The sequence below is a fragment of the Schistocerca serialis genome, chromosome 9 (genome assembly GCF_023864345.2).
Source record: "Schistocerca serialis cubense isolate TAMUIC-IGC-003099 chromosome 9, iqSchSeri2.2, whole genome shotgun sequence".
NCBI lineage: Eukaryota > Metazoa > Arthropoda > Insecta > Orthoptera > Acrididae > Schistocerca > Schistocerca serialis.
In genome coordinates this window covers 33,249,452-33,276,695 of record NC_064646.1, presented here as the reverse complement: position 1 = coordinate 33,276,695, position 27,244 = coordinate 33,249,452, and the positions used below count along the sequence as shown (strand labels likewise).

The 27,244-nt window shown below is 41.8% G+C and overlaps 2 protein-coding genes and 1 non-coding gene across 3 annotated transcripts in view; 2 read left to right on the top strand and 1 right to left on the bottom strand.

Annotated features, from left to right (window-relative positions):
- The window catches only part of LOC126419301 (acidic fibroblast growth factor intracellular-binding protein), a 101,129-nt gene extending 75,534 nt beyond the window's left edge, over window positions 1-25,595 (bottom strand). Inside the window, exons 1-4 of the mRNA XM_050086476.1 lie at window positions 25,449-25,595; window positions 25,206-25,297; window positions 24,919-25,117; window positions 24,628-24,747 (exon numbers count right to left, since the gene is read on the bottom strand). Of these exons, the coding sequence (XP_049942433.1) occupies window positions 24,628-24,747; window positions 24,919-25,117; window positions 25,206-25,297; window positions 25,449-25,465 (428 nt within the window). The 5' untranslated portion in view covers window positions 25,466-25,595. The remainder of the gene's footprint in view (window positions 1-24,627; window positions 24,748-24,918; window positions 25,118-25,205; window positions 25,298-25,448) is intronic.
- Trnap-cgg (transfer RNA proline (anticodon CGG)) lies at window positions 14,042-14,116 on the top strand. The gene has a single exon. It is a non-coding gene; the product is annotated as a tRNA-Pro (tRNA).
- A 189-nt stretch (window positions 25,596-25,784) lies between the features above and the next one.
- The window catches only part of LOC126419300 (SID1 transmembrane family member 1-like), a 143,744-nt gene continuing 142,284 nt past the window's right edge, over window positions 25,785-27,244 (top strand). The window contains exons 1-3 of the mRNA XM_050086474.1: window positions 25,785-25,976; window positions 26,052-26,191; window positions 26,284-26,454. Of these exons, the coding sequence (XP_049942431.1) occupies window positions 25,785-25,976; window positions 26,052-26,191; window positions 26,284-26,454 (503 nt within the window). The remainder of the gene's footprint in view (window positions 25,977-26,051; window positions 26,192-26,283; window positions 26,455-27,244) is intronic.

Sequence of the window (27,244 nt, the reverse complement as noted above, 5' to 3'; positions counted from 1 at the left end):
TATGCTGAAGGTCTCACAAAGGCCTTCACAGACAGCCACTATCCCTCAGACCTAATCCACAAATAAATTTACCATGCCTTCTCCCCACACACCCCTAATCCTCCCACCACCCTCCACAAACAACTATACAGGAGCACCCCCCCCCCCCCTTCATCACCCAGTACCACCCTGGGCTGGAACAACTGAATCACATCCTTAGGGCTTTCATTATCTATCATCATGCCCTAAAATGAGAGACAATCTACCCAATATCCTTCCTACCCCTCCTAAAGTGGTGTTCTGTTGACCAGCTAACCACCACAACATCTTAGTCCATCACTATGCCACTCCCAAATCCCAACCCCTTGCCACAGACACCAGATCCCCATGGAAGACCTAAGTGCAAGACCTACACAATCCACTCAAACAGCACTTCCTATTCCAGTCCTGTCACAGACTTATCCTATTCCATCTAGTTCCTGCATGCTCTGACAGGCAGCACTGACTCCTCACCCCACATCCGTACCCTGCTAGCCCTACCCCTTCCCCATCCCACTCTGTATGACGCACAATTGCATTCTGGCCAGCAATAGTGATCATGTGTGCGTAAGATGGGTTTGCTTGTGTAAATGTGTGTACATTTTCCTTTCCGAAGAAGGCTCTGGCCGAAAGCCCAAATGGTTGGTTGGTTTAAAAGAGGGGGCAGGGACCAAACTACGAGGTCATCGGTCCCTTGTTCCTAATAAAACAATGCCACAAATGTGAGAATAAAATGGACGAGACATTTAAAACAAAACGGAAAGAAGGGAAAAACCACAAGAATGAAGGAAAGGCAATGAACACTAAAAGGAACAAAACAGGGCAAGAAAACAACAGAGAGATCATAGAAACAGAAGAGAGTAAAACAAGAAAGCAGATTACAGTGGCTGGCTGACCACGAGAATAAAAAGGAAAAGCCAGCCACTCTGCAACACATTAAAACTTACACCCTAAAAGCACTAGGGTGGAGATACAGAGGGACAAAGGACATGTCCTTAAACCGACATAGAAGTATCAAACCCACTCTCACATAAAACATGAAACTAAAGCTGCTGCTGATGCATTGTTGCCCAACACCGACGGAAGGGAACCGGGAAAGTTAAAAGTCCGCCGAAGAGCAGCTAAAAGTGGGCAGTCCAGCAACAGGTGGATGGCTGTCATTTGGGAGCCACAGCAACACAGAGGTAGGACCTCGCAACGGAGTAGATAACCATGCGTTAGCTATGTATGGCCAATGCGGAGGTGGCAGAGGACACCTGATTCACTGTGAGGGGACCGCATTGAAGACTTCCACAAATTCGTCGTCTCCTTAATGACAAGTAGCTTGTTGTGCATACTGTTATGCCGTTCCATCTCCCAAAGCCCAAAAACCCTGCAGGTCAGCTTCCGAGATGCCCATCTCCAGAAGCCGTTTTCACGTCGCCTATTTGGCCAGCCTGTTGGCAAGTTCGTTGCCTGGGATTCCAACGTGTCCTAGGGTCCACACAAACACCACTGAATGATGAGACCATTCCAGGGCATAGATGGACTCCTGGATGGACGCTACCAGAGGATGGCGAGGGTAGCACTGATCGATAGCTTGTAGGCTGCTCAATGAGTCAGTACACAGGAGAAATGACAGGACAGGGCATGAGCAGATGTGCTCAAGAGTACAAGATATGTCCGCCAGCTCTGCAGTGAAAACACTGCAACCATCTGGCAAGGACTGCTGTTCAATATGTCCTCCATGAACATACGCCAAGCCTATGTGACCATCAGCCATTGAGTCATCGGTGTAAACCACGTCAGAGCCCCGGAGTAAGTCAAGAATCGAGAGGAAGTGACGACAGAGAGTGGCGGGGTTAACAGAGTCCTTAGGGCCGTGTAAAAGGTCCAGACGAAGCTGCGGCCGAGGCGTACACCTTGGACGTGTACGTGAATGAGCCGCAAGTAGAGGTGGTAAAGGAAAGGACTCCACTTCATACAGAAGAGATTGGACGACGGGAAGTACGGAGCGACAGGAAATTTTGGATAAAAATTGGGAGTGGGCCTTGGAGACCCCACTCACACAATGTAGCAAGGATATGATGTTGCCAGGTTGTGTCGTAAGCTTTTCATAAATCAAAAAAGATGGCAACCAGGTGTTGGCATCCAGAAAAGGCTGTTTGGATGGCAGACTAGAGGGACACAATATTATCAGTGGTAGAGCGACTCTGCTGGAAACTGCCCTGGCATGTAGCCAGTAGTCCATGTGATTCCAGGACCCAGACCAACTGCCGACACACCTTACCTTCTATCGGGTTACAAAGAAGGTTGGTGAGGCTGATGGGTCAATAGCTATCCTCATCAAGCAGGTTTTTACCATGTTTGAGCACTGGAATGATTGTGCTCTCTCGGCATTGCGATGGAAAGACGCCATCGCACCAGATCTGGTTGAAGATGACTAGGAGATGTCGCTTGTAGTCAGACGAGAGATGTTTAATCATCTGATAGTGGATCCAATCCCGCCCAGGAGCTGTGTCAGGGCACGGTGCAAGGGCACAGAGGAGCTCCCACTCTTTAAATGGGGTGTTATAGGGTTCACTGTGGCTTGTAGTGAATGAGAGGACTTTCCCTTCCATCCGCTGTATGAGAATGTGAAAGGATGGGGGCAATTCTCCGGAGCAGAGGCTCGAGCACAGTGCTCAGCGAATTGCTCGGCAATCACGTTTGCATCGGTAGATAATATGCCATTTATGGTAACACCGGTAACACCTGTTGGAGTCTGGTACCTGAAAATACGTTTTATCTTTGCCCAGACTTGGGAAGGTGACGTATGGCACCCATTGGTCGAGATGTCTCTTTCCCAACACTCCTGCTTCTGTCGTTTGAAAATTTGGCGAATGCAGGCACGGCACCGTTTAAAGGCTATGAGGTGCTCCAGGGAAGGGTGCCTCTTATGCCACTGTAGAGCTCGCCAACGCTCCTTAATTGCTTCAGTGACCACCAAGGGACTGCCTTACACCGGGGGCATCCTAAAGAGTGAGGGATTGCATTTTCTGCCGCAGAAACAATTGTTGTAGTCACCTGCTCAACCATCACATCAATTCAACAGTGACAGCAGAGGTGAAAGTTTCCCAGTCCGCCTTGTTTAAAGCCCATCTGGGCAGGCGTCTGTGGCCCTGACGCCAGGGCAGTGACAGGAAGATGGGGAAGTGGTCACTACCACACAGGTCATCACATGCTCTCCAGTGGATAGATGGGAGAAGCCCTGGGCTTCAAATTGATAAATCAATGGAGGAGTAACTATCATGGGCTCATGAAATGTGTGGTGGCCCCAGTATTTAAGAGGCAGAGGTCGAACTGAGACAGTAAAGTTTCGACATCTCTGCCTCAGCCAGTAAGCACAGTGCCCCAAAAGGGGTTATGGGCATTAAAATCTTCCAAAAGTAGGAAAGGTTTAGGGAGTTGATCAATCACTGCAGCTAATACATTCAGGGGTACTGCACCATCTGGAGGAAGATATACATTGCAGACAGTTATTTTCTACGTTGTCCTTATTCTGACAGCCACAGCTTCAAGAGGGGTTTGAAGGGGCACAGTGTCACTACAGACTGAGTTTAGGACATAAACGCAAACTCCACCTGACACCTGATTACAGTCACTATGGTTCCTGTAATATCCCTTATAGCTGCGGAGGGCAGGGGTCTGCATTGCTGGGAACCAGGTTTCCTGGAGGGAATGCAGGTAACAGGTGTAAAGCTTAACAGTTGCCGTAGCTCATCCAGGTGGCGGAAAAAACCGCTGCAAGTCATCATGAGACTGGGAAGGCATGGAACATTCAATGAGGCAGTTTACACCTCAGGGTCACCTGATGCCACCAACTTTTTGCCTGAGCTGTCTATATCCATTGTGTCTGAGGGTCTTTTGAGATCTAGATCCTGAGCAGATGCCAGAATCTCCACCTCATCCTCAGATGCAGAGCTTGTAGGTAGCGGTGGTGTGGGTGCCACCACAATTTCCTTGGTCTTAGGGGTCTTCTTTTTGGATTTCTCTTTCTGCTCCTTGGGTTTCTCTGGCTGGGAGGACTTCACTGGTTCAGTCTCCAGGACTGAGGATGAGCATGAAGCTCTATAACCAGCTGCTTTCGAGCTCTTCAGCCAATAGTGGGTGTCATCTTTCCCCCTAGTAGAAACCTGGCAAGGGAGTGACCCACGGGACCCCTTCCTAGCAAGAGAAGCTGAAGAAGACTTATGCTTGTCCGGCTTAGAATTGGGGACGGATGTCCCCGATGGTTGGAGTGTGGGGGGTGTTGCTCCCGAAGTAGGTGGTGCGGGAGCAACAGGGAGGGAAATGCCACCGACCATCAAGGGGGCAGGTGTAGTCGCCCGGCTCCAAGAGGTGACTGGGGTTGGCAGAGCTGATGGTGCCAGAACTGTTGTAGCGGCGGCATAAGACGACATCATACGTATAGGATGCAGGCGTTCAAATTTTCTCTTAGCCTCAGTGTAGGTGAGTCGATCCAGGGTCTTGTACTCCATGGTTTTCCTTTCTTTCTGGAGAATCCTGTAGTCTGGAGAGCAAGGCAAACGGTGCTCTCCGCAGTTGACACAGATAGAAGGCGGGGCACGTGGAGTATTGGGATGAGATGGGAGTCCACAATCTCGACATGTGATGCTGGAAGTACAGTGGGAGGAGACATATGGCCGAACTTCCAGCACTTAAAGCACTGCATCGGGGGAGGGATATAGGACTTTAGATCACAGCGGTAGAGCATCACCTTGATCTTCTCGGGCAATGATCACCCTCGAAGACCAAGATGAAGGCACCAGTGACAACCTGATTATCCCTCAGACCCCGGTGGACACACTGGACGAAATGTACACCTCGCCGCTCTAAATTGGCGCGCAGCTCATCTTCAGACTGCAAAAGAAGGTCCCTGTGAAATATGATACCCTGGACCGTATTTAAGCTCTTATGGGGCGCGATGGTTACAGAAACATCCCCCAGCTTGTCATAAGCGAGTAACGTCCGTGACTGGGCAGAGGATGTTGTTTTGATCGATACTGGCCCAGATCTCATTTTGGACAATCCCTCCACCTCCCCCGACTTGTCCTCTAAATGCTCAACAAAAAACCGAGGCTTCATCGTCATGAAAGATTCCCCATTAGCTCTCGAACATACAAGGTACCGGGGCAAATAAGATCCACTGCCATCCTAAGCTTGACGTTTCTCCCATGGTGTTGCCAGAGAGGGGAACGATTTGGGATCATACTTCTGCGCGTTGAACTGAGCTTGTGAACGCTTAGAGATTGCTGGTGTTTCACCACCAGCAAGAGATGATGGACTACACTTCATCACATGTCATCTGTCCTGATGCCACCCACTCTCCCCACAGGTGCCCAGCCACACCAAAGGCCACCTGGCAGGATGGCCATTGCCGGGAATCCCGATGCCCAGGGGGATGGGCATCTACCCCTTGGCATATGGGGGGAGTTAATGTCGCAGGCACCAGCAGAGCGATCCCTGTGTTGTCAGTGGGTTACAAACAACAGGGTACACGGCGGCCCCACCACAACAGACTGGCTACCGTGCTGGATATCAGGTGCAAAGAAGTCCACGGTCATCGTCGCCGCAGAAAGCGACACTGCATAGTGAATGGTGGAAAACGCACCCTGGAAGGTGTCCTCACCCAAGAGATGGAGAATGAGCAGGACTGAAATGCAACGACGAGAAAGTGGGCTAAAGATCTCAATGCACGACGGACATGATGCACCAAGTAAGGTGCCCTTCCCCAATTGGCTCGCTCTTCGGGAAAATTTTGAAGAATGGAGGTCAAACCCTACAGGGGACCATCACATAAAGGTCAAAACGTGTGAGGCTCCTTTTAGTCGCCTCTTACGACAGGCAGCTCAAATGCATAACAGTCTCTTGGTCATGTCTGCTACTCAACACGTCATATTTACGGTGAGTAGTAATCTATATCCTTTTTATAATACAGTAGATATTCCAACCTGGGATTTCCATTTGTTGACATATTTTGAACTGTCTGATCAATATTACACAGATATGGATTAAAGTTCTGTCACATTCACAGCGTTGGTTATTATTTAAAAAATATATATCTTATTTAATGTAATGGTTACAGAAAAAACTGAAGAAGGCACTTCACAGAACAGCTTTTTTATGTAAATTTTACCTTCTCTCCTTAAATCTAGCTCTGTCTTTTAAGATGTACCATGCACTTACCGATTCCTTATGTCAGTGTATCAAAAATTTTCACATCGCTTTGCTCTAACATTCAAACAACAGTGCGAATTTTTTGCTATCCACAGTTAAATTTAATCTTTTAAGTTAATAAGTTTCATTCCTCAGTTATTTGTGGATATCTGTTTCAGCATTCGGTCTGTGAGCTAAACATATATGCATGCAGAGTAGATTAGTAGTTCCTCATTATTCATCATTGGTCACATCCATTTCTTTCCTATAAAGAATAATAACTTCTTTGAGATGAAATAACTTTCAACTGTGACAGATTTCAAGCATTCCATCACAAATGCACAACAGGTCTCATCATGGATCATGACCAGAGATTCTAAAGAATAGTAGTGTTGAGTGATTAATTCACTATTAACGGTCAAATTACTGATTTTGTATGTTGATCACTGAGAGTATTGCATATAGCTGAAACATACATGGCAACGTGAAAATACTATATACCTACACTGCAATTAATTTACTGGGAATTGAGATACCTTCCACAGCTAACACAAGAGGATGCAGAAATGGGTCATTTCAAATTGGCCAAGCAAAATCTGGAGCTACCCGCACGTATGGTAAGCACAGTAGACCGCTGATTAGCCGAACATCGGTCAAACAAATGACCATTTAACTGCAACACCATTCGCTCGTGCATGCTGCCCACCGCCAGCTTTGGTCTTTGACATGTAAACTTGCAATATAAAACGTCTAAATATATTGTACTTTCTATGAGAGATAAAAACAAGATTAATAAAAGATTGGGTGAAGAGAATCTGCAACCAAGTTATCTAATGAGTACAGGGCAGGTAAGTCGATAATTATAGATATAAAAAACAAAAGACAAGCGTCACAAACTTTGTATTTAAGCTCGATTCTACTGATGGGTTGACAAGTCGTAAAACTATGAAACACGTGCCAAACATGGATTTAAATGATGCTTTTTACAAGTGATTTACACAAAAAAGAACACAAGGAAAACCTATTTCTGGTGCCCTTCTGTGTAAAGGGTAATTCAATTTAACAAAAATCTTGGAGGGCCATCGCATTTTAAACCAAGCACAGGTTGGTTGAAACACTAAGTTAAGACATGCCATTCATGAGCTTCAAACACAAGGAGAAAAACTGTCTGTGTATTCTTCAGCAGATGTGATTCTTTTAAAATCAAACTAAGGGACGTACTGAAGGAAGAAGATTATGCTATACAAAACATTTACAAGGTTGATGAAACTGAGCTCAACTAGACAGCTTTGCAAAGAAAACCTCTTGCTTCATGTCGTGAATTAGCAGAACATGGTCCCAAAATAAGCAAGGATCATATTACTGCTTTAGGTTGTAGAAAAGCTAATGGTATCCACCAACCACCTATGCTCGTCACTCGTAAAAGTAAGAAATCACACTGTTGCAAACATATTAATATGTCTGCAATGCCTACTGGTTACACCGCACAAAATAATGTCTGTGTGGATAGTATAGCTTTCACAAAACGGTTTATGGAAGTTTTTGTACCCTCTGTAAAAGATCATCAGTTAAATAATAGTAAACGGAGAAATTGTCACTGCTTCTTGATCATGCACAAATTCATCCATCAAGTGATATCTTAAACAGAGAGGATGACGTCATAATAGTAATGTTTCTTCCACTTAATGTAACCTTCTTATTACAACACAGGGATCAAGGCATTATTGAGACTGTCAAACAATATCACAGAGGAACTGTTACATAAGTTATTGTTAGAAAGGGAAGAGAAGTGAAAAGAAAGTTTGTAAAGAAATCACACAAAAATTGATTTGAAAGGTGCATTCTATGTGATCGGAGAAGCACAGGATAGTATAAAGTAACAGAACTTGAAAATAGCCTAGAACAAAATTTTGTATATTGGGAAAGTTCTCAAAGTCTACTTGAAAATGATGAACAGAATGAAATTTCCGAAATGCTCAATATTTTAAAAGAACTCAGTTAACGTGAGTATTATAAAAAAAAAGAGTTCCAGACACCAAATCATGTCATTACTGATAAAACTGACACTGCCAGCATCTCATCAACTGGTGGTCCAGAAAATGAAGATGAAGATATACCAGCTGCTTCTGAAGCATTTATATGTTTAGAGACTGCCTTGTGACCATATGAAGCTCAAGATGAAAGCGACCTGTCCTCAAAAAGCGAGTGACTTAGCTGCCCATAAGCAGGTAGGCTTGCTTAGACAGACCAAACTTAAGAACTTTTTAAAGATTAATTCTTTACATATGTACTGTACATGCAAAACACATATGGATCATGTATTTTTTGTTTGCTAGTCTGTCCTATGTACATTGCTACTGTACACACCTTTTCAATAATAAAAGAGGTCCATATTATTATAAACTACACTGTTTTTATTGGTGAATTAAAATACACAGTTCAGTTATCCTAACAAAAAGGTCTGCTGAACACCCACATCAGATAGTCGACGCTCACTGTAATGCCTGGAGGTGCCGAGTAGTTATCATTCACAGCAGAATGACCAGTCATGATATTGTCGACACAGCAAAAAAGTGGAGCCGCTGTGGCCAAGGTTACCTGATTTCTTCACATCCGATCCACAGTCCTGTTCTGGTTTCGTGATAGAAACCAATGCTTTAGCAAAACAAGGATATGTCAAGTTGACACCAATAATCCTCACTTCTAGTTACAGGTATTGCAGTCTATCAGTCACCATCCTTCAAGGTGGGACTTATGATGGCCTGCGAGTCTACATGTCTACACTGATCAATCAGTCCCCACCTCCATACTGTGCCACTGCTGGCTGCAGCCCTGCTGCTCACACTGAGTCCAATGCCGTGGACTTACCACTACAGTATCCAACCAATGGGCCATCTGTGGGTCTACCTTACCTGCTGCCAGCCTACATCCCTGAAGGTCTATCACGCAAACCTGGAGTAACGCAGCTGTTCAGCTACCATTGCTCATGCAGGCAGACTTCTCGCTGCCTGTCTCTGTTTATGGGGGCAGGCACTACTGCTGCTGTGAGCTGTCTCAGCCACACTTCATCCACACTGTTATTCTGTGCACCTCTGCGTGCTCCATCCTGCATTTTCAGGCAGTCTTTAGTCTGCTTTGGGAGTTGCTGCCTGCTGCTCCGATCAGTGTCCTTGCCGAATCACAGCCATCGTAACCCCTGGCCACATGACACTGAAAGTTGTCAGGCCGTCTGCATGTAGCCGCGGCTCCTCGAGGGCTGTGTAAATCTTATGTTCTGGGTGTGCTGATTTCTCCAAGTATCATCGAGACTGTTGTAACTGGTGAACATTTAATGAATCTGTTAACAAATTATGTTTTCATGTCAACACGCTGGATGTTTATCAGATACGCACTCACTGCTCCACTGCTACCCCTTCTAGGGTGATGTACTACCAACCACCACACCTCATCCAATCTGGTTCCATCACCCATCACAGAGGCCTTCTACACCGGCCTCAAGAAGTGGTGCCTGAAGTGGTCACTGGCATCTGCAGCTGGGTCCACGGCCATGTCTCCAGCCACAATGTGCAGTTCAGCAATATGGTTTTGGTGAGTGTGTTTTTATTTTTGTGACCACCTTGTTTCATCCTGTATATGGCCATAGTAGACAGAAGAGGTGTGCATAGGAACATAAACGTACAATTTGTGAAACCTAAGGGATTAGTGTATTTACCGCAGTTTAGAGGAAATTTTAGAGAGTCTATTTACAGCCAGTGAGGTATTTATGCCCATGTTTTTATTATGGCTGTCCTAGGCCTGTTAATGTGTGTGTGTGTGTGTGTGTGTGTGTGTGTGTGTGTGTGTGTGCGCGCGCGCTTCAGGGATATTGTATTTTCTGTAAATAGAGGTTCCACAAATGCAGGAAACACAAGCAATGTCAACGCTGGAAGCCACTGAAACTTTGAAGCAGCAAATGGCTGAACTGTCGGAAAAGAATGCTATGTTACAAATGCATGTGGGCATTGCAAATAGTGCAAGCAGACATGGTGAGCTAGCTGGGACAGTACAGGAAAAAGCTTCATTTGATGCACATGCTTCTTCTGTGGTTCTCACTGCAACTAGTCTAGTGGCTCCTCCTCCTGAGAAAGTGTCATCATTTATTAAGTATCTGGAAGCTGAGAATAGTGCCACATTCTTCAAGGAAAAACTTAACAGACTGACCCAGAAATGAAACAAGTTGGTGGAAACATTTTTAGATAGAATTATGAAAGTCTATGCACAAATGTATGTTGACACAGAATGTGGAAGCACATAAACATATGGGGCTAGATACGTCTTTAAGAGGGCTTCCATCTGATATGTCAAGGAGGGTACAGACGGAGAATTCAAAGGATTTAGCCACTGCCATTAAGTTTGTTATACTCCAGGATGAAGAGTAGGTAGACATAGCATCTTGGGTGTAGGGTAAATTGAGTGTTTTTTCTCAGAAGTGACATGCTATTGGTGTGGATATGTGGGCCATGTTCAGAAAAAATGCTGCCAACTGCAATGCTATGAGTGCGGAGTGGTAGAGTGGTAGGGCTTTGGATGCATGATTGTCAGAATAGTAAGCCAAGTAAGTGACGTCGGGGTATGGCTTCGTTAAACGCCAATGGGAATTCCTCAACCACCAGACATCGTTCCCAGTAAAGCTTAATGCTTCAAAGTGTGTGCAGAGGTGTGGTGTTGCTTGGCATGAGCAGAAGAGAATGTAAATTTTTAGTGGACACATGGGCTCGTGTTGGTGGCTCATGCGGAACTCTTGGGAAGGAAGATGTGGCATCTTTGGGGTCAACACTGGTCAATTTCTGCACTGGATCAAACAATTTTCAGAAATATATGGGAATTTTGCATCATGTTGGTGAGGGTTACTGCACAATCCTAGGGCTAGATTTTCTGAATAACTATCACATAAAAATTGACCTTTTGCACCACACAAATAAACTCAGTGACTCAGGGGGACATCGTTCCAACTGGGAACGACCACTGCAAATGATACTGTCACAAGGTTTGCTGATCATAAAGGTGGGACGAAATAAACTCAGACCACATTGATTTAAACTCTATTTGCATTACAACATACTGAGGGGTAAGGGAAAAATATTATGGTTGAGTTTTTAGTGTTGGTAGCTAGTGTAGAGCTCTACGGAAGGAAGAAAGCAGAGGAATGGATGTGGCACTTTGAGATCAACACTGCTCAGTTTCTACATTGGAGCAAGGAATTTTCAGAAACATATGGGAGTATTGGCCCATGTTGGGTGAGAGGTGTTGCACAATCCTAGGAATATATTTTCTGAACAATCATCACATAAAAATTGATTTTTTTAGTGCACTAATAAACTTAGTGGGTTATTGTTTCAACTTGGAGTGACCCCTGCAAATGGTACCGGTCATAAAGGTGGTACCAAATAAACTGTGCACACATTCATTTAAGCTTTATTCGCATTGTAAGTACCAAGAGGTACGGGAAAATTACTCTGATTGAGTGTCAGTATTGACCTCTTGAACAATATGTCATGTCTCATAGATCCATTGGAACACAATGACAAATTAGATACTTCATGCTGTTTTGTAAGAAAAAGTGTAGCACAAGTGCAGGAAGTAGACAGAAATGGTGAATGTGGATAATTTTGGCTCTGATAAAGTGGATCTGCCGAAATGTTCGTTATTGCCAATTTGGATGTCCTAGACAAGAGCAATTTAGATAGGCTGAACAGAGACCTCTGCCACAAGCAAACCATCAATGCATCTGCATTACTCAAAAGAACAACATTCAAAAGGGAAAAGCAGGACAGGAATGGGAAATCTGTTAATACAGTTCACCGATTTTGTTCATTCCTAGTGGACCACTACAAAATGACACCCACGACACAGCATAAAATCCTGATTGGGTTATTCCTCCTGTTTACAAAAAGCCATACACAATATCTTGGCACTTGCAACCGATACTGGAGGGATTCATCAATCAACTGTTGAAGGACGGCATTACTGTGGAGTGTGACAGTCCCTGGGGAGCATCCATTGCCGTTGTGTCAAATAAATCGTTAGATGGGAGGAGGAAATACAGGTTTTGAAACAATTATCAACACCCGCATCCAAGAACAATGGCAGTTCATTTCCTACATCAAATACAACAGAAATGTTGGACAACCTAGGTCAATGTAAATACTTCTCCACAAGAGATTACAAGAGCGGGTAGCAACAGTTGGGAGTGGCTCCAGGAGACCACTCAAAAACCATATTTACTGTTTGAGGGGACACTGCCAATATTGGTGTATGCCATTTGGGCTTAAAACTGCACCAGCAACATTCCAAAGGTTATAGATTTATAGATCTCATAACAAAAAATTGCAAATCATTATTGATTTGATGTATTGGAGGCAACAGGATTTTGATGTTATTTTATACACATTTCTGAGGTATTGCTACACAATTACATACTACAGTTTCCGGTATACAAAATTAAACATATAATTTCCTTGTTCAAACTCTAAAACTGTCTTCAAGGTATTCTTCAATAGAATAGTAATACTTTTCCATCAGACAGGTACAGAGTAATCTTTTCACAGAACCTAACTCCATATTAAATATATTACTGTCTTTTTTTAAAATTGTAAACCTTTAATCCCGTATACTCTCGTGATTGGGCGTAGAGTTTTAAATGGTGTGTTGGGAGTTTAAAATTCTCTGTGTGGCGAGTGCTATCATCATGATTGAAACGGAAGGATTTAAGTTTATGTTGATTTTTATCTAAGAACAATACCTCATATATGTGAAGGGAAGGGAGAGAGAGTATTTTTAGATATTTTAACAGAGGTTGACAGGATACCTGCCTGTTGTTTGCCAACAGAAGTTTCTAATTTTTTAAATATTAGGAGTCTTGTGACATTTGCCGAATTTCCCCAGGAGATTATAACATACCAAATAACACTCAAAGCAAGAGTGATAGACTATCTTTCTCATGTCTATGTTTGTGACATCTGACAAAAAATACGATGGCGAGTCAAATGACAACCTTAAATTTGTAATAACAAATCGAAATTTCGCATCGATATCCTGTAAGTTGGTAAGCGTGCTACAGACAGCATGCAGAATGGCCTGTAGGTGGCAGCATAGTGCAGATACACACATACCGTCGCAGTATCAGTATAAAGATGGCCACCCCACTTGTGACTTGCACCAGGGAAGAACAGCGTTCTGTTATTCAGTTTTTGTGTAGTAAAGGTGTGAAACCTATTGAAATTCATCGACAAATGAAGGTTCAGTACGGTGATGCATGTTTGTCACAGCAGCAAGTCTACGAGTGGAATAGGAAGTTAGCAAATGGTATGATTTCAGCGGAAGATGCTTCTCGTCCAGTTCAGACGCAATGAGTTGTGACTCCACAGAACATTGCAGCAGTTGAAGCCATAGTGAAGGAAAACTGCGGAGTGACACTGAATGACACTGCAGCATGTTTACAGATTAGTCATGGGTCATTGTGAGACTCGAAAGTAAGTAAAGCTGTGAGGACGGGGCGTGAGTCGTTCTTGGGTAGCACAGTTGGTAGAGCACTTGCCCGCGTAAGGCAAAGGTCCCGAGTTCGAATCTTGGTCCGGCACACAGTTTTAACCTGCCAGGAAGTTTCATATCAGTGCACACTTCGCTGCAGAGTAAAAATCCCATTCTGGAAACATCCCCCAGGCTGTGGCTAAGCCATGTCTCCGCAATATCCTTTCTTTCAGAAGTACTAGTTCTGCATGGTTCTCAGGAGATCTTCTATAAAGTTTGGAAGGTAGGAGACGAGGTACTGGCGGAAGTAAAGCTGTGAGGACGGGGCGTGAGTCGTGCCTGGGTAGCTCAGTTGGTAGAGCACTTGCCCGCGGAAGGCAAAGGTCCCGAGTTCGAGTCTCGGTCCGGTACACAGTTTTAATCTGCCAGGAAGTTTCATATCAGTGCACACTCCGCTGCAGAGTGAAAATCTCATTCTGGAATGAATGCCTTTGCTTTGCTTACATCAATGCAGGTTTCATTGTTCAAGGATTTGAATGCTAGTTGATAGTTGCCTGGCACATGGAACCGAGGAGGCATTTCAGTACATCCATATTCTCTGGTAACCAGTCGTGGGACTTCACTTTCAAACTACCAGATTTATTGTCAGCCATAATTGTGAGAAGGGACTTGTCTTCTGACAGTCTTCAGCAATGAGTGAATTTTTAAGTCCAGATGTCAACTTCTTCCTGAGCTATCACCAAATGTTCCTACTGCTGCAGAGTTCTTATTTTGCAAAGATTAATCTTGATTCTGCAAGGTGTTTTAGCAGAGTCAATCTTTTTACACATGAAGTGCACTTTTGACACTACTAGTCTACGCTCTGTGTCATAAACAGTGCTATAAAAGAAGCCCATGTGGAGGAAACACCACAGATCTTCCACTTATTTAAAATAAGATCTAGCTGATGCCAGTGTTTGGGTCAAAGGTGCATCCAGGAAACATTGTTCCTCGTCTTGACTTTAAACTAAATACTAGTGTGCACAACTGGTACATGGCACAAAATTCAAGCAGTCATAAACCATTTTTCCTTCCATCTCACCCTCCCCATATATACTTAGGCAGTCTGGCCAAGTGGCAGAATCACATCTGATAGGTATACTGAAGTCGCCTAGAATGTACACAGGCTGCAGGTCCTGCACCACTTTGATAAGATTTTCATAAAAGCGATCCTTTAAGTCCACAGCCGCGACTAGTGTTGTAGCATATACAGCTATAAATGTCACAGGTCCACTACTCGCTGACAAACACAAAGTCATAATGAATTCTGAGAGTCCAGTCGAGCATTCAGTCATCTATAATAGTTTGTTGCCAAAAGGAAATCCAACACCATTTTGTCTGGGATTGCCAATGTCCTTTCCTTTCCCCCTCCCTCCTCTCTCTTTAAAATATATCAGAATCAATCCCTCATCTTGCAGCCTGGTTTCGGGTAATTACAGGTTGACGACAACTGTTTTGCATTGACCTTGAGAACTTCCAGAGGTGTCCAGGAAGCATTGCATCATAGTGCAAATGTTCCACGCTGCAAAGCATAGAAAGATGTGTTTGTACTTGTTTCAGCAGACATCAACAGTACAGCAACAACTTCCAGCAACACTTGTTTTCCATACATACAATACCAATTGTCCGAGGGCTGCCCAGTTTGAACAGAGAGTGACTGGCTGTGATCTATGATGCACCTCCCACTGTTGTTGTTGTTGTTGTTGTGGTCTTCAGTCCTGAGACTGGTTTGATGCAGCTCTCCATGCTACTCTATCCTGTGCAAGCTTTTTCATCTCCCAGTACCTACTGCAACCTACATCCTTCTGAATCTGCTTGGTGTATTCATCTCTTGGTCTCCCTCTACGATTTTTACCCTCCACGCTGCCCTCCAATACTAAATTGGTGATCCCTTGATGCCTCAGAACATGTCCCACCAACCGATCCCTTCTTCTGGTCAAGTTGTGCCACAAACTTCTCTTCTCCCCAATCCTATTCAATACTTCCTCATTAGTTATGTGATCTACCCATCTAATCTTCAGCATTCTTCTGTAGCACCACATTTCGAAAGCTTCTATTCTCTTCTTGTCCAAACTATTTATCGTCCATGTTTCACTTCCATACATGGCTACACTCCATACAAATACTTTCAGAAATGACTTCCTGACAGTTAAGTCAATACTGGATGTTAACAAATTTCTCTTCTTCAGAAACGCTTTCCTTGCCATTGCCAGTCTACATTTTATATCCTCTCTACTTCGACCATCATCAGTTATTTTGCTCCCCAAATAGCAAAACTCCTTTACTACTTTAAGTGCCTCATTTCCTAATCTAATTCCCTCAGCATCACCCGACTTAATTAGACTACATTCCATTATCCTTGTTTTGCTTTTGTTGATGTTCATCTTATATCCTCCTTTCAAGACACTGTCCATTCCATTCAACTGCTCTTCCAAGTCCTTTGCTGTCTCTGACAGAATTACAATGTCATCGGCGAACCTCAAAGTTTTTATTTCTTCTCCATGAATTTTAATACCTACTCCGAATTTTTCTTTTGTTTCCTTTACTGCTTGCTCAATATACAGATTGAACAACATCGGGGAGAGGCTACAACACTGTCTTACTCCCTTCCCAACCACTGCTTCCCTTTCATGTCCCTCGACTCTTATAACTGCCATCTGCTTTCTGTACAAATTGTAAATAGCCTTTCGCTCCCTGTATTTTACCCCTGCCACCTTTAGAATTTGAAAGAGAGTATTCCAGTCAACATTGTCAAAAGCTTTCTCTAAGTCTACAAATGCTAGAAACGTAGGTTTGCCTTTCCTTAATCTTTCTTCTAAGATAAGTCGTAAGGTCAGTATTGCCTCACGTGTTCCAGTGTTTCTACGGTATCCAAACTGATCTTCCCCGAGGTTGGCTTCTACTAGTTCTTCCATTCATCTGTAAAGAATTCGTGCTAGTATTTTGCAGCTGTGACTTATTAAGCTGACAGTTCGGTAATTTTCACATCTGTCAACACCTGCTTTCTTTGGGATTGGAATTATTATATTCTTCTTGAAGTCTGAGGGTATTTCGCCTGTTTCATACGTCTTGCTCACAAGATGGTAGAGTTTTGTCAGGACTGGCTCTCCCATGGCCGTCAGTAGTTCCAATGGAATATTGTCTACTCCGGGGGCCTTGTTTCGACTCAGGTCTTTCAGTGCTCTGTCAAACTCTTCACGCAGTATCATATCTCCCATTTCATCTTCATCTACATCCTCTTCCATTTCCATAATATTGTCCTCAAGTACATCGCCCTTGTATAGACCCTCTATATACTCCTTCCACCTTTCTGCTTTCCCTTCTTTGCTTAGAACTGGGTTTCCATCTGAGCTCTTGATATTCATACAAGACGTTCTCTTATCTCCAAAGGTCTCTTTAATTTTCCTGTAGGCGGTATCTATCTTACCCCTAGTGAGATAGGCCTCTACATCCTTACATTTGTCCTCTAGCCATCCCTGCTTAGCCATTTTGCACTTCCTGTCGATCTCATTTTTGAGACGTTTGTATTCCTTTTTGCCTGTTTCACTTACTGCATTTTTATATTTTCTCCTTTCATCAATTAAATTCAATATTTCTTCTGTTACCCAAGGATTTCTACTAGCCCTCGTCTTTTTACCTACTTGATCCTCTGCTGCCTTCACTATTTCATCCCTCAAAGCTACCCATTCTTCTTCTACTGTATTTATTTCCCCCATTCCTGTCAATTGTTCCCTTATGCTCTCCCTGAATCTCTGTACAACCTCTGGTTCTTTTAGTTTATCCAGGTCCCATCTCCTTAAATTCCCACCTTTTTGCAGTTTCTTCAGTTTTAATCTACAGGTCATAACCAATAGATTGTGGTCAGAGCCCACATCTGCCCCTGGAAATGTCTTACAATTTAAAACCTGGTTCCTAAATCTCTGTCTTACCATTATATAATCTATCTGATTCCTTTTAGTACCTCCAGGGTTCTTCCATGTATACAACCTTCTTTCATGATTCTTAAACCAACCAAAACTAACCTCCCACTAATACTAGCAACACCTGGAACCTGCAATTACATCCATTAGTGCGGAGTTATAATCAGTAAACTGTCACTACTCGTGTTAATTCCACATGGTTGCAGTTGGGTACTGTGTCCTCTCCATGGATGGTATTGCACCTGGGAAACCTTTCAAGTGCCAATGAGCTTGCCCACAGCTCGTGAAACCCTCTCCGTCTTTCTGACTGATTCCACAAGAGCAACAATACATGACATGAGAAGTTAGGTTGGTTGCAGTGATTTTCTGCTCAGTTCAGCTTGCACAGTACTCATATTAAATGGAAATGCTAATTCCTGGTTTAGATTCAAAAGTGCCATTCTCCTATACAGACTGTATACAAATACCCACCAAGTCCACATTTGCAAAACAAAGGGAAGAAACTGGATGGGAAAAAGGAAGAAAGGGCACTGTGATACACACTTCATCTGACTCTTCCACCAGGACCTGTACAGCTTGGGTGACGCTACCGGTACCTATGCTACTGAAAGCATGGAAATGGTTCACGTGTTATCTAACAGGAAACAAAGGGTGTTGTGAAACACCTGTGGAGTAAGCAGTATGGTCTTCATCTCACTGGGAATTAATTACATGTGGTGTTCCTCAAGGTCCCATCTTGGGTCCATTGCTTTTTCTTGTGTATATTAATGACCTCTCATCTGTTACCTTGCCAAATACTAAGTGTGTTTTGTTTTCAGATGATACAAACACTGTAAGAAGTAGAAAGTTAAGTACAGATTTAGAAATAGCTGCTAATCAAATTTTATGAAAGCTTTATGTGGTTTAAAGCTTTCATAAAATTTGATTAGCAGCCATTTCTAAATCTGTACTTAACTTGCTACTTATTCCAATGTCTGTATCATCTGCATGTGGTTTAGTCCCCCCGCTGTTTGTGGGAAGGCTTGTGTGCCTCAGCAATACAGATAGCTGTACCGTAGATGCACCCACAACGGAGGGGTATCTGCTGAGAGGCCAGACAAACGTGTGGTTCCTGAAGAGGGGAAGCAGCCTTTTCAGTAGTTGCAGGGGCAACAGTCTGGATGATTGACTGATCTGGCCTTGTAACACTAACCAAAACGGCCTTGCTGTGCTGGTACTGCGAACGGCTGAAAGCAAGGAGAAACTACAGCCGTAATTTTTCCCGAGGGTGTGCAGGTTTACCATATGGTTAAATGATGATGGCGTCCTCTTGGGTAAAATATCTCGGAGGTAAAATAGTCCACCATTCGGATCTCCAGGTGGGGACTACGCAGGAGGACATTGTTATCAGGAGAAAGAAAACTGGCATTCTACAGATTGGAGCTTGGAATGTCAGATCCCTTAATCGGGCAGGTAGGTTACAAAATTTAAAAAGGGAAATGGACAGGTTAAAGTTAGATATAGTGGGAATTAGTGAAGTTTGGTGGCGGGAGGAACAAGACTCCTGGTCAGGTGAATACAGGGTTGTAAATACAAAATCAAATAGGGGTAATGCAGGAAGAGGTTTAATAATTAATAAAAAAAATAGGAATGCAAGTGAGCTACTACAAACAGCTTAGTGAATGCATTATTGTGACCAAGATAGATACGAAGTCCACACCTACCACAGTAGTACAAGTTTATATGCCAACTAGATCCACAGATGACGAAGAGATTGATGAAATGTTTGATGAGATAAAAGAAATTATTCAGATAGTGAAGGGAGATGAAAATTTAATAGTTATGGGTGACTGGAATTCGGTAGTAGGAAAAGGAAGAGAAGGAAACGTCGTAGGTGAATATGGAATGGGGATAAGGAATGAAAGAGGAAGCCGCCTGGTTGAATTTTGCACAGAGCGTAACTTAATTATAGCTAACACTTGGTTCAAGAATCATGAAAGAAGGTTGTATACATGGAAGAACCCTGGAGATACTAGAAGGTATCAGATAGATTATATAATGGTAAGACAGAGATTTAGGATCCAGGTTTTAAATTGTAAGAATTTTCCATGGGCAGATGTGGACTCTGACCACAATCTATTGGTTATGAACTGTAGATTAAAACTTAAGAAACTGCAAAAAGGTGGGAATTTAAGGAGATGGGATCTGGATAAATGGACTAAACCAGAGGTTGTAGAGAGTTTCTGGGAGAACATTAGGGAACGATTGACAAGAATGGGGGAAAGGAATACAGCAGAAGAAGAATGGGTAGCTTTGATAGATGAAATAGTGAAGGGAGCAGAGGATCAAGTAGGTAAAAAGACGAGGGCTAATAGAAATCCTTGGGTAACAGAAGAGATACTGAATTTAATTGATGAAAGGAGAAAACACAAAAATGCAGTAAATGAAGATGGCAAAAAGGAATACAAACATCTCAAAAATGAGATCGACAGGAAGTGCAAAATGGCTAAGCAGGAATGGCTAGAGGACAAAGTAAGGATGTAGAAACGTATATCACTAGGGGTCAGATAGATACTGCCTACAGGAAAATTAAAGAGACCTTTGGAGAAAAGAGAACCATTTGCATGAATATCAAGAGCTCAGACGGAAACCCAGTTCTAAGCAAAGAAGGGAAAGCAGAAAGGTGGAAGGAGTATATAGAGGGCCTATACAAGGGCGATGTACTTCAGGACAATATTGTGGAAATGGAAGAGGGTGTAGATGAAGATGAAATGGGAGTTATGATACTGCGCGAAGAGTTTGACAGAGCACTGAAAGACCTGAGTCGAAACAAGGCCCCAAGAGTAGACAACATTCCATTAGAACTACTGACAGCCTTGGGAGAGCCAGCCCTGACAAAACTCCACCATCTAGCGAGCAAGATTTATGAGACAGGCGAAATATCCTCAGACTTCAAGAGCACTGAAAGACCTGAGTCGAAACAAGGCCCCAAGAGTAGACAACATTCCATTAGAACTACTGACAGCCTTGGGAGAGCCAGCCCTGACAAAACTCCACCATCTAGTGAGCAATGTTTATGAGACAGGCGAAATACCCTCAGACTTCAAGAAGAATATAATAATTCCAATGCCAAAGAAAACAGAGTTGACAGATGTGAAAACTACCGAACTATCAGTTTAATAAGCCAAGGCTGCAAACTACTAACACGAATTCTTTACAAACGAATGGAAAAACTGGTAGAAGCCGACCTCAAGGAAGATCAATTTGGATTCCGTAGAAATGTTGGAACACGTGACACAATACTGACCCTACAACTCATCTTAGAAAATAGATTAAGGAAAGGCAAACCTATGTTTCTAGCATTTGTAGACTTAGAGAAAGCTTTTGACAATGTTGACTGGAATACTCTCTTGCAAATTCTGAAGGTGGCAGGGGTAAAGTACAGGGAGCGAAAGGCTAATTACAATTTGTACAGAAACCAGATGGCAGTTATAAGTGTCGAGGGGCATGAAAGGGAAGCAGTGGTAGGGAAGGGAGTGAGACAGGGTTGTAGCCTATCCCCGATGTTATTCCATCTGTATATTGAGCAAGCAGTGAAGGAAACAAAAGAAAAATTTGGAGTAGGTATTAAAATCCACGGAGAAGAAATAAAAACTTTGAGGTTCACCGATGACATTGTAATTCTGTCAGAGACAGTAAAGGACCTGGAAGAGCAGCTGAACGGAATGTACAGTGTCTTGAAATGTGGATATAAGATGAACATCAACAAAAGCAAAACGAGTATAATGGAATGTAGCCGAATTAAATCGGATGATGCTGAGGGTATTAGATTAGGAAATGAGATGCTTAAAGTAGTAAAGGAGTTTTGCTATTCGGGGAGCAAAATAACTGATGATAGTCAAAGTAGAGAAGATATAAAATGTAGACTGGCAATGGCAAGGAAAGCGTTTCTGAAGAAGAGAAATCTGTTAACATCAAGTATAGATTTAAGTGTCAGGAAGTCTTTTCTGAAAGTATTTGTATGGAGTGCAGCCATGTATGGAAGTGAAACATGGACGATAAATAGTTTAGACAAAAAGAAAATAGAAGCTACAGAAGAATACTGAAGATTAGATGGGTAGATAACATAACTAATGAGGAGGTATTGACTAGAATTGGGGAGAAGAGAAATCTGTGGCACAACTAGACTAGAAGAAGGGATCAGTTGGTATGACATATTCTGAGGCATCAAAGAACCACCAATTTAGTGATGGAGGGCAGCGTGGAGGGTAAAAATCATAGAGGGAGACCATGGGATGAATGCACTAAGCAGATTCAGAAGGATGTAGGTTGCAGTAGGTACTGGTAGATGAAGCAGCTTGCACAGGATAGAGTAGCATGGAGAGCTGCATCAAACCAGTCTCTGGACTGAAGACAACAACAACAACAACAACAACAACAACAACATGTGATTTAAAGCTAATTCACTGTCATTAAACTTTGAAACAACTCACTATATAAGAGATTTCCTTCCAGCATGCATATAACATATGAAGACATGCAGATCAAAGAGGTTGACAGTGTTATAGTTCTGGGATTACAACTCAATAATAAATTCAGTAGGGATGGGCATACCACAGAACTGCTTAAGCGCAAAGACAAGTCTGTATTTGCAGTGAGAATGATGTTAGATGTAGGAGATATAAATATAAAAAAAACTTGCATACTTCGCTTACTTTCATTCTATTATGTCATATGGGATCATATTCTGGGGCAACTCATCAAACTGAGCAAAAGTTCTTAGGGTGCAAAAGTGTGTGATAAGAATCATTTGTGGTGTAAATTCAATAACATCATGTAGAAACTTGTTCAAGGAACTTTGTATTCTAACCATTGTTTCTCAGTACATTTATTCCTTGATGAAATTTGTTGTAAGTAATACATCTCTATTTTCAAACAAAAGAGCTCAATACATAGTATCAATACTACGAATAAGAACAATCTACATAAAGACCTAAAATCACTTATCTTGGTCTAAAAAGGTGTCCACAATATTCAGGAACACATATTTTCAATAAATTGCCAGCAACCTTCAAAAACTTGGTTTCGGATAAAGCACAGTTTAAACAGAGTTTGAAAGCCCTTTTGATAGGCAACTCCTTCTACTCCACAGATGAATATCTTAGCAGAGACTATTAAGCCAGCTTAAGTAAAAATGTCTGTTAGATTTCAGTTTTGACAGCACTTGGTAACAAAAGTCAAGATTAGGTATTTTGTGTGTGTGATACATTTGTTAATAACGCATAACAATGTCTCATTCTAACAGCGTGTTAATTCTGTAAATATGAGCTGTTCCAGTTTACTGCATTGTATTCACCTATTTCGATAATCTCCTGACAAATGATCAGGGTAGTAAGTAGACCTATTATATTCAAATGTTTTTTGTTTTTATGTTATACTTTCTGACATGTTCCACACCCGTGAGAATCATCTCATTTTTTGGGTCTATGGAACAAAAACTGAATCTAATCTCATCTCTACACAACAGTGCAAGTAAGAGCTCTCGCCCACATTGACAGTGCTAATTCAGTGTGGTGTCTCCTGAGTTTCTCAGTAGGTTTACAATTCAGATACATTTTCTCTATGAAAGCACTGCTCTCATGTTGGCCATTTACATGGCTGGATTTTTTTGTTTTTAGTCTACAACAAAATTCAATTTATATTGCTTAGTCACATATACACTGCCTACTCAGAAATGCATTTATGGAGTAGGAGTTGATAAGTAGAAATGATTGCAATTTCCTTTTAACTTTCAGCATCTGCTAGTTCCTTTAATCCACAAAGAAGGTTGCTGAATAATTTTAAGGCTGCATATGTTACTCTTTCGGAAATACGGAAGCGTCCAATCCCACCCGTCTGCTTTGACCCATGACGTCACAAATATGGCGGAAACAAAAACAAACACACACACTTTCCACAAGAAGCCTAATGACACTAACGGGACAAGTGCGAGAAATGGGGTGTTTTGGGTGGGGGGCAAACTAAATATAAACAAATTTAGAAGCCTTGCGTAGCTACAACGTGTAAGTGAAGACAGCCATGCATGAATACCCACCCACCTCCCAAGGGGTCGTAACCCCTGCAACCCATAGAAGATAAAGATGCTTCAGTAGCTGATTAGTGTTTTTTGTCTTTTTTTAAAAAAAAAAATCTCACGGGATAGAACGAACAGATCAGAAAGATAAATATAATAAACTAAAACAGCAATTTGAGGAAACATAATTAAAATAAGTAATAAGTGTTTTTAAATTTAAAAAAAAATCTCACGAGATAGAACGAACAGATCAGAAAAGTAAATAAAATAAGATAAAACAGAACTGGAGACAGCCACACTCAAACCAAACTCCGCGCCATGATGACGTCACACACGACAACACCCTTACGTCACGGGTCAAAGCCGACGCGTTGGATCAGACGCTTCTGTCGACCCACTCTTTCTTCTGCAAGCATAATTTTATGTTGTCAACAGTGGAGATTAGTTTTGTTCCTACTGTTATATTTATGACTACTATTATTATTTTCAAATGGTGCCTCATCTTTCACAACAAACTACATAATACAGTTAACGCACTGTGAATATATTGTTAGAATCCTACCTAATTTTTTTGAACAGTTGGCCAGTAAAGTGGGAATACGGACACTAGATATTATCCTTAAACCTCAGCATGGTTCTGTGTAACAAATGCTTTGTGTCTAGCCCAGAAAATTGTTTCATAGAACATCAATGAATAGAAGTACACAAATTAATATTCTACTGTTTTCATCATCAAATTAAGCAATTACACAAGGGCCTTGAGCTAACACTGCTAAAACCAAACTTATGAGATGACACCTTCATCAAATTATAGTAATTTTAATGTTTAATAATATCAACACATATCAGTGTATCACTAGAGCATTATTCATGTTTGACTGCACATTAAGTTCTATCATCAATATGACTAACCTACAGGATTTCAATGATTTTCCTGTTTTCTCACTGACTTCATCCAAGTCTTTGCGATGTCGAGAAGACAGTTTTTTCCCCAACAGTTCTCTTATAACTTCATCATCAAAGTCATAGTACCTGAAATAGACAATAACCAATAATAAATGTAACTGTGCTGCCATCCAAAAATTAATATACAACACTGTGTGGAAATATGAACGCTTTAACTCTATGTAATATTGTCGGTTAAGTGTGGTGGCAAATTTAATATCTACAGGTTCCTTCAAAAGAAAGAATGAGTGCTCTTACTTTTCAATCAGAAGACGTTTAGTCTGTGGTTCAATCTGAAAAGCAAGCTGCTCCTCTAGCTTCGGTGGGTTGTACAGAAGCCTTTCCAGTAAGCTGTAAGTACGATAATGATCAAGAACGTCGGATGTTAGTAACTCCCTTGTTGCACCAGTCTGCTTCGTGACCCCTTTCGCGTCTAATGCGTTCACGGCTTCTTGAGCTGTGGAGTGAAGCAAATTTCATTCATTTTTATTTTGTAAATGTTCATTGCCTCTTGCGGTAGTTCATTTCGTACAACGTACACTTACACGAACAACCATCTACCCATAATTGATAAACATCAGGGTCCACCAAGGTGTAGTTGCTAATAAACACGTCAACTTCAGGATGCATGGTGTTACTAAAACAATTATTTTCTGGACGCACCGATCAACAAAATTTTACTGGAGCTTTAAACGCTCCATAAATAAATAAAAGTACGATGGCAAACGCATAGAAATGACACAGATGAAAAAAAGAATCAATCACAAGCAAAAAAAGAAAAAAAATACCATGGCTGGTTAGCCATCCGAGCAAATCGCCGTCAAAATAGCACAGCAGTTAACAATTGAAGGTCTGGGAAGAGTACTAAATTCGAAAACTGGTCGGTTTTCGCCGTGCTAGATCTTGTCGGCTAAATCGACATTCGTTTGTCAAAACAGAGGAAGGATGCAAGGTAATGTTTATATGACACTCGCGCAATGAGGAAGTGTCATGAACAGCTGGTAGCGTGGTTGTTTATGTGATGGGCGCGATCACACGTACTGTTTATAATCCTTACGATGAATTAGAAAGGTGATGAACTGTTGTTTTGAAAATGACACATAAGTGATCTGTAATAAATAACAATGATGGGTCGTGCGTGTTGTCTTGTGTTGTCGTGTGTTTTGGTCCACTTAGTACAGCTACTACATGGAACTGAACAGCAGACTGAAAACAAGAACCTCTCGACAATAATTTTAAATGGAAACTATTCAGACTATTATACCTTTAATGTCAACAGGACAGTGGAATACATTTTTCAGTTTCCTGCCTCAGAGGTAGGTACAATTTTAACAAAAAATGGTCGTTTTAACTGAATTTCCTTTAAGCTGTAAATATTGCGTTGTTTACAGGATATGATAGACAAGCCAGCAAGAATAACCGTAGAATGCAAGGATTCCAACCGAAGTTTTCCAGTACTTGTTGTCGTAAGACAGCAAAAAGGTGTCTTGTCCTGGCAATTGCCTCTTCTTGTGGAGACTGAATCAGATTCGTAAGATTTTGTTTATAAATTTTTGCTGCCATGCATATTAAAGAACGTGTATGGAAACCCACTCATATGTTATTCTCTCTCCTCCCTTTCAGACTAGAGTACTCGAGAACATCACGCACTTTATGTCCTGACAACAGTCGTTATTTCGCAGGGAACAATGTGAAAACGCTTTATCAATATATTATTGTTAGCATATCAACGGCAAGTAATCAAAATTTGTCGGTGTCTCTACTCGTCTCGAGGAAAGAGGATTTTCGAATCAGGTTGGTGAATTGATGCGTATGTATGTTCCATTAAGAACATTTAAATTTCTAAAGTAAAATAAAATTTTGTTAAGATAAATATCAGACATATTTGTTAGCTTTGACGAATGACTTGCCTTCCATGATGTGTCAGTCTGCTGTGCAATGCCTCCTTTATTTTGTGGATCCCATACCTATCTACAATCACACCTGTATTATATTTCTGTTGCTTTTATATATTTATTTACAACTTTATTATCCTCTCTGGATTGCTGCTCATATTATTTGTTGTCATTAACACCGCCTTCCCCTCATCTACATAGTTTCCTAAGAAGTCTCCCAGCAGGAAGCCTGTCATAACCATAACTGTATGTTTATTGAGTTATTTTTGTCACAATATCATGTTCATGATAGCGGTATGTTTTGTAGCAATTGTTAAAGAAGCATTTACTGAATATACATATATATTCAGTACAATAGTTTTTAAATATATGTATACCATAGAAGAAAGAGATTACCCGTTGTAACAAGAATTAACTTCAGTTAACTATCATAACATCCAAGGTTATTGTACTATGGTCAAACTTAAAGTTACATTTGACATAAGTTGATCTCCAGTAGGAATATATTGCTTCTGTAGGGATCACACGGCAGAGCTGTTTAAGCAATCATTTTCCTGTGATCCGTAGATGAATGGAACGGGAAGATGCTATAACAACTGGTACAATGTGAGATGCCCTGTGACATGCACTTCAGAGTAGTTTGCAGAGTATATATGTAGATGTAGATATACGGGACAGATAATATCCCC